General features: G+C 48.7%; 1 protein-coding gene across 2 annotated transcripts in view; it reads right to left on the bottom strand.

The window, feature by feature from the left end:
- EDEM1 (ER degradation enhancing alpha-mannosidase like protein 1) overlaps window positions 1-6,649 on the bottom strand; it is a 29,190-nt gene extending 22,541 nt beyond the window's left edge. For both annotated transcript variants that reach the window (XR_011496380.1, XM_044755124.2), the window contains exons 1-2: window positions 5,993-6,649; window positions 307-379 (exon numbers count right to left, since the gene is read on the bottom strand). Coding sequence is in view for 1 of the 2 variants with exons in the window: in XM_044755124.2 (XP_044611059.2) it covers window positions 307-379; window positions 5,993-6,501 (582 nt within the window). In the remaining variant the exon portion in view is untranslated. The remainder of the gene's footprint in view (window positions 1-306; window positions 380-5,992) is intronic.
- Between the last annotated feature and the right edge of the window lie 908 nt (window positions 6,650-7,557).

The raw sequence follows: 7,557 nt of genomic DNA on the forward strand, positions 1-7,557 counted from the left end.
AAATTCTCTATGGGTTCCTTTAGGGAATAAAATAGGGAGAAACTGGTAGAAAAATAGGTTCCCTAAAACCAACCACACTTCCTTCTCCATTTTTGTAGGGGAATCACATTTCGCCTCGCTGAAGCTTCAGTGCTTCTCTTGCTCTCCTCATTAAGGTCATTAAAATAAACTATAGCTATCAAAGCTACAGATACATTTTGAGTATCGGGTTTCCTGGAATTCCCATTCTTGGGGGAAACTAGGGGTAATTAACTCCAAAATATCTTAACCAATTAAAAAGTAATAATAATAAGGCTGAACACTTACTGCAAGTGTATCCAACGCATCAACAAGAGTCAATGAGTAGTTCCCTAGGACATCATTGATGTTCAGATTTGAACTGAAAAAGAAATAAAATTAAAATTAAACAACGGTACTTTATTTTAAAAGAGAAAAAAGACAATAAAACTAAACACCCATCAGAAACTAAAATTGCTGGCAACTCTTATTTATTCAGGGACTGTCATGGGTAGACCAGGGTGGCAAAGGTCTCTCTGCTTCACAAGTGACAGTTTCTATGGTGTCTACAAGTAGAACCGAGTTACAGAACCGCAGACACAGACTTATACTATAGTGGAAAGAATCGGTACAGGAAGTCAGGAGACAGTGAACAAGAGTCACCTGCCCTCCTGAGACAGTTTTTTATCACCAAAAATAATCTTTCTCTCCAATTTCAAAAAGCTCTGATTTCAAAAGCACTAAGAAAGTAAAAGGAGAGACTCTGTCCTATGACCGGCCTGTAACACTCGAACAGAGAAATCAGACCTGCCAGAGATTACACACAGAAAGATGCAAATGCCTTCAGCTACAGTCACAACATCGCTCACCTGTCCTTTGGTTGGGGGGAATAACATAACTTCTTCATATCATTTTTTCACTTACATCTCACCCAAAGAATCCCCATCATCTCCACAGTTCTAAGGAGATGTTTTTTTAACATGAATCAAGGCAGGACTTCTCTTAATTATGGTGCATAAACGTTTACGCACACCCCTGCCTTATAACCAGTACCAATTTCCCATTCTGAAACAAGCTCGAGAACCCAGCTTCAGGACGGCGAGAAGGGTCAAGCTCCTCAGCCACTCGGAGGGTTCTTTGTCACACTAAAATCAATAACGAAGACAACTGACACATCTGGGAAGGGCAGGGACGGAGAAATAGAGAGTAACAAGGTGCAGCTTGACAAATTCTGGGCAGTTCTGTTACTCCCCTGCCCCAGTCCCACAAACCCAGAAAGAAACTGCAGAAGTTTGGAAAAGATGATAGTCAGGGGAGAAAAAAGACGACTGTTTAAAGATGATGTTTATTGAAGCCCAAAGTGAAAAAGCCCTGGTTCTGTCTTCTGCCAGAGATTCCCTGATATTCTGACCTCTTCTCTCAAATCCCCAGGCCCCCTTCTCTCCTCCTTGGCTCCCTCCCACAGGTCCTTGTCTCACTTGCCTGTGGGCAGCATCTCCACGTTCCTGGCGGCTTCCTATGCTCCCTGAGGCCTCCTACGGGCCTTAGCTGGAGTGACACGGGCCTTGCATAACGCAGGCATCGACAGCTTCAACACTTCACATCTGATCTTATTTGAACCTTCCAGTTGCCTTGTTTTATGCTGTGCTATGTCACTTAATCTAGGACAAAGAATTTATAGCAAAATTTTAGATACATTTTTTGAATGAAGCTGTAGAGAAGGGGTTATCTAGGAACCAGGGCTATCTCATCCCTCGCAAGCTATGAAGTCAGCAAACCTCATGCCTGCAAAATTGCACCTGCTTCTTGGGTTTGTTGGTTCTTTCTAATAAACTTATATAACTGCAAAAGATCCTCTAAAGACAAGAGCTGTGGATTAAAATAAGCACTTCAAGGGCAGTGCCAGCCAGAAAGGATACAGGAAGTGCTGAAAGTTAAGGAGAAGGTCAAAGTAGACAGGGAGATCTTCGTGCTCAATTTTGCCAACTCAAGAACATTCTGTTGGGCTTAAATATTTAACTTATTTCTCTGCTTCTCTGAAACAAAGAGAGGAGTCCAACAACCCACCTCACCAGAAAATGGTTCTCTCATCACTTAGCAGCCAAGCTAGATGGTGAATGAACCACATGTAACCACCTTGTCCTCAGTTACACCGGAACCTGTGGCTTCTGTCACCCCTCCACCTGCACAGGCCCATGGCAGGTGTTATTAATTTTGATCACTGCACTCCTTCCCATGTTTTATTGTGCTTTTCCTTTTAGGCTATAACTAAATGGCCCTAGGTTTAAAAAATGCTTCTCAATACAATACCCAAGCAATCATTAACAATTAACAACCATAAGAGTTGCCACAGAAAGAAAATGTATTTGCAATTACTAGGGTGTTTCCTTTCCTCCACTCGAGTCAGACAAATCCACTCAAAGATCTAAGGTGTTCATTAAAACACTTTAAATTCTTTTCTACCCAATAATTGCTATATACTCTTTCAAACTTGCCACTATAGAAAAAAAGAAAAAGGAGGAGGGGAATGAAGGAAAAAGTAGACTCCATAAAATGTTCCCATTGTGGAAGTAAGACTGTGGATTGGTTCTTTGAGGATATTCCTCATCAACGGCCAGCTTGATGATAACTTCTAAGCGCCTCCAGCCAAGAACTCAATCTTCCTGTACAAGGTTAGGCTCAAAAGTACACATCTTTTACATAACCTGCTGGCTGAACCGTGATGACCCAGAATTAAACTCTCCCTTAATTTACCATGTGGAACCGTTCATGACATTCACCCCACTGTGAATTGTCAACGTTCTTATCACTCTGAAACAGAGAGGATGAAGAAAACTGTGGCCTTTGATAGAAAAGTTTTGATTACATAGCTAACAAAATCAAACGTGTGTAAAATAAAAATTCCTACATACCCTTAACCTGTAACAGCTGTTCAGAAATCCACCCAGTGCTGTGTAAGCACAGAGATAATATAAGAAACACTCCCTGTGTTCAAGGGATTGACAAACCACGGAGACAGGACAAAGGGAAAGGAAGATGAAACACAACAGAACTCAATGCTCAAATGATGTTAAAATGAGGAAGAGCAGCTCAAAGGAAAGGAACCAGAAGGAGAACTGAGTAAATCAAGGAAAACTATCTTCAAACAGTTTAACAGCATCATAGAAAAAGACTCGAGCCTGACTGAAGGAAAATAGGACTTTAGAAAGAAAGAGGAATGCAGAGGAAGCTAGCGATGCCTAGGAATGAGTCAGGGTGGGGCGGGGGGCGGGTGTCAATATTTCTTGGTTTGCTACTTTGAGATTTGCTTTTTGTTTGAATAGCAATGTGACTGAGGAGAGCACAAGGGTCATGTGACTGACTATAGTTATCATTCACAAGATTGCAAAAATATAATATCCAAATTTACTCAAAGAAACTTCTGAATTTGGAACCTCCAACCCAAATTGGGGATGTGAGAGGAACTGACTTTGCATAGTAAAGCTGGACAGAAAGATTTGCTATTTTTGAAGCATTCAGGTTTTATTTACTTTATGTTAACTCCTCACCCAACCTCCAGTCAAACAAGACAGGCAAGATAAGCCTCAATAAACGAGGCTTAACGAAAAGATACTCATGTTTATCACCCACATTTTGTTCCTGTACTTTTTATATAATATTCTCACAGCTACTTCACTCCATTTTTCAGACAAATCATTAGAATACATTTGACAACAATCATTAAAATAAATCTGATTTTAAAAAAATCTAAATGATTCTTATTACAAGTTATCTCCTTCAGGGATGAAAATGTGTCCTGTTGTTTCAGAGCCAGAATGACAAAGCTTCGGTTCTAAACTTTCCTTGAAAACACTGAAATCTGAGAGGAGTTAAAGGAAGGAAAGTAAGAAAAATTGACCTTTCCACCCTTTGTAAGTGGCCAGCGTGAGGAATCTACTTGAGGCCCCTGTAACCCCAGAGCCCTCACACCTCCTCAAAGGCCTGACGGTTTACCAACCAAAAGGTTTATTAACCTCTGGGCACAACCCTTCCCAAATGCCATCCCCCCAGTATTTCTAACTTCCATCTTTCTAACAGCAACATATCTGTCTCAAAGCAACCTGACCTCAATTGACCCAGACTGCCACTGCACACCAAACCATAACACTCGTCAGCAGACTTCATCCTGAAACAAAGGCCTGTGCCACCCGGAAACAGCACAGGGACCAGCCAGCTAATCAACCGCCACCACACCTTGCAGGAGAGGGGCTCCACTCTCCAGAGAGTTCTTAAGGTTTGTTAAGAAAAGCATTAAAATGTTCGACTCACTCTCTAGATGATCATATTCCCCAGTGAAAGTGTTATCACAAGTTCCCATAAACCGTTTTCCTGAGGTCCACACCATAAAAGGAAATCTGAGAAAAAAGTCTGTGAGACAGAATAAGGAGAGTCCCCTTCCTTCTGGTACTACCATGAGCATTAGTGAGAAAACACAATTAAGATCCAAAATACGTACACACACTTTGATTTCATCTATGTAAAAAATGTGTAGGCACATGGGCAGGAGCTGGCAGGAACGACAAAATAAAAATAATTCTGGTGAGATTTTAGGCCTTTTTCCTTCAAATTTTAATATTTTTTCTCCTGAAAAAATTGAAATCGAAAGAAAACAGATAGGTGTAAATTCTGATAAGTCAAGCAAGACAAAGAACTCATTAATTTCCTATAATCTGGAAAGACCCAGTACTTCTAGTCAAAATTTAATAAACTTTTTTCTAAAAAAGTGAGATAGAAAATATTTATATGTATAAAGCCTGATATGGTGAACAAGAAAAATAACTCCGTTTCCTACAATTTTAGAAGCTATCCTTTCTAAAGTCCTTTGAAGTTAGCCTGTGATGAGCCCTTGCTGCACTAAAACTCATGCTCTCAGACTGAAATTTAAGACATGAATTTGTAGATAACCAAACCATCTTTAAAATTCTTCAAGCCCATTTAGCCTATGGGCTTCCTCTTTAGGACCTAAGGATTGGACTCTGCTGCTTTTCATCAGGTGAAAGAAAATGCACGTCCGCAACGTCCAAAGGCACCCAGAGGGTGTGGTGCCAAGGCACTGAGCAGGCCAACTCCTCCACTCCCACCTAAGGGGAAGGACCCAGAGGATGGCAGTCATCTACCCGCCGAACAGGGTCAGTACGCCTTGCCCTCCGGCTAAAAGGTCCTTAGCTGGGTGTGCTGACCTCTTGGACTCTGAAATCAACAGCAGTGACCCTTGAAGCTCAGCCTCCGAAAACACGGCTGGTGTGAAGCCGGGCGGGGGGTGGGGGGGGGGGCACGACGGGGACTGGCCGACCTTCCCTGACAGCCCTGCCACCAGAGCAGGGGGCACTTTACGGAGCAGATGGTATGGGGCAGTGACGCTGACAGCCAATTCAGCGGCCAAGGAATCCCAGCCCGAGAATCAGGACCCCAAATCTGGGCCAGACAGCCTCTCTCCCTCCCACCTAACTATCCTTAGCCTAAGCAGCAGACCCTGCGACGAAGGAGAAAGACGGTAGCCCAGCTCTGCCTCAAACTCAGTGGAAGGCTCTGGAGCAGTCCTTTCCGGGACCAACCCCTGAATCTGACATCTACATACAGAAAGGCCGGGGCGGGGGGCTAAAGATAAGGGCTGGAAGTTACGTTTACAAAGGATTCCATTTTGATTATACGTTCGTCTGAGAAGGGGATGGAGATGGAGTCTACAGCTCCCCAAGCCACCCCGTGATACCGCCACCTTCCCTTCCGGTCTGTGGGCCTCAATTTCGCCATCTGTAAAGAGGGCTGACTCCGGAAGAATCAGGAGAGAGGACAGCCACCGGCACATCCACGCACCCCCAGGCCCAGGGGAACCGCGAAGGGGGTCGCCCGAGGCACGGGGCGGGCGGGCGGGCGCCGTCCCAGGACCCTAAACGTTCCGGCGGCCCTTAGGGGAAGCGGAGGACAGAGGACGGCGCGCGCGGCGCGGGCTACTCACGGGTCCCCGCGGTCGGGCCCCCGGCCGCGGCAGTGGATGGGGTTGAGCTCGTCCTGGGGAAAGGCGTGCGCCATGTAGTTGTCGTAGCCGAACACGAACATGCCCCGCGCCAGGTCCCGCATCTGGGCGCGCAGCTGCGGCGGGAAGGCGCCGCTGTAGCGCTTCTCGTACTCGTCCGGCCCGCAGCCCCGGCCGCCCAGCGCGTAGCCCCAGTGAGCCGGGCCGCACACGCCGGGCCGGGCCCGCCGCGGAGCCCGGCGCCGCCCCGCTGCCTCCCCGGGCACCGGCGGCTGCAGCCACGCCGGCCCCGCCGCCGCGCCGGGCCGGCCCGCGGGCCCCGAGGCGGGCGCCGCGGGGCTGTCGGGGCCCGTCAGGCGCTGGAAGCCGAAGCTGAGCGGAAAGCGCTGGTAGAAGCCCATGCTGGGCCCCAGCCCGAAGACGAGCCACAGCACCCCATGGAGGCCAAGCCGGAGGAGCACCAGCCCCAGGACGAGCGCTCGCCATTGCATGGTCGCGCGGGCGCCGCGGGCATTCTTTTAAAGCGCTGGGGGCCTGCCCCGCCGACCACCGCACCCTGCTCCTGTCCCGGAGCCCCGCTCACTTCCCCTTTAAGGAACTCCCCGGTGACGCACCAGGAACTGACCCATTGTCCTCCACCCCCAGCCCCGCGGGCCGGCAGCTCGGGCACCCGCGTTCGCCCGCCCTGTCGCCGGGATTGGCCCGGCCCGGCCCGGCCCCGGCCCGGCCTCGAGGGGCGCGGCCGGGGACTCCCTCCCGCGCCATAGGCCGCCCGAGCGTCCCCCGCCGCCAGGCCCCGCCCCTGCCATCGCCCCGCCCCCCGGCTCTGCCTGGCCCCGCCCCTGCGCGGGGCCCCGCCCCTGGGCGGTCCCGAGGCCGGCTGGGCTGGCGTGGCGACTAGGGGCCGCTCGGGCGATGGCGAGGGAACTTCCAGCCAATGGGAGCGCGGCACGAGAGCGCCCGTCCGGCGCCGGACAGAGACGTGGCCCCGGACACGCCCGGCTTTGGGCAGAGCGAGTGTTCGCACGAGTGGGAGCGAGGTGGGACCGGAGAAAGCCGCTCTGGCTCTAGCTTAGGGATGGTGACAGTAAAAGACGTCAGAGGAGAGAAAGGGACATTTCTGTAAAGCAGCTTTTGCATAGCAAGGGCAGGGTTTTTAACTTGTCTGTTTATGATGGGGGTGGGATAGTACCTTTTAGCTCAAGACTGCACAAAACGGTATCCTGAATTCTGTTTTGATCAGAACACGGTAATTTGTAAGAATCGCTCACGGTGATTGTAGAACACGTATTTCCAGATCCTGTCCTAGAGCTATCGACCTCCAATGCAGGGTCCCGGGAACGTGTGTATAACAAGTGCTCTTGGGCGATTCTTAGCGTTTGGCAGTTTCAGGAAATACTGAGTTAGGTTATATTGCTTTTGTCTCAGAAATAGGATCGTTAACAAAAAAAGAGAGAGTGGGAGGAGTCAAGGCTGCTGCCACCAACAAATTATCTTTAGCAGGTGTATTTAACCGTCTCCCCTCCTGCCTGTCCCACTCCCGCCAT

This window comes from Equus asinus, chromosome 21, assembly GCF_041296235.1.
Source record: "Equus asinus isolate D_3611 breed Donkey chromosome 21, EquAss-T2T_v2, whole genome shotgun sequence".
Classification (NCBI taxonomy): domain Eukaryota; kingdom Metazoa; phylum Chordata; class Mammalia; order Perissodactyla; family Equidae; genus Equus; species Equus asinus.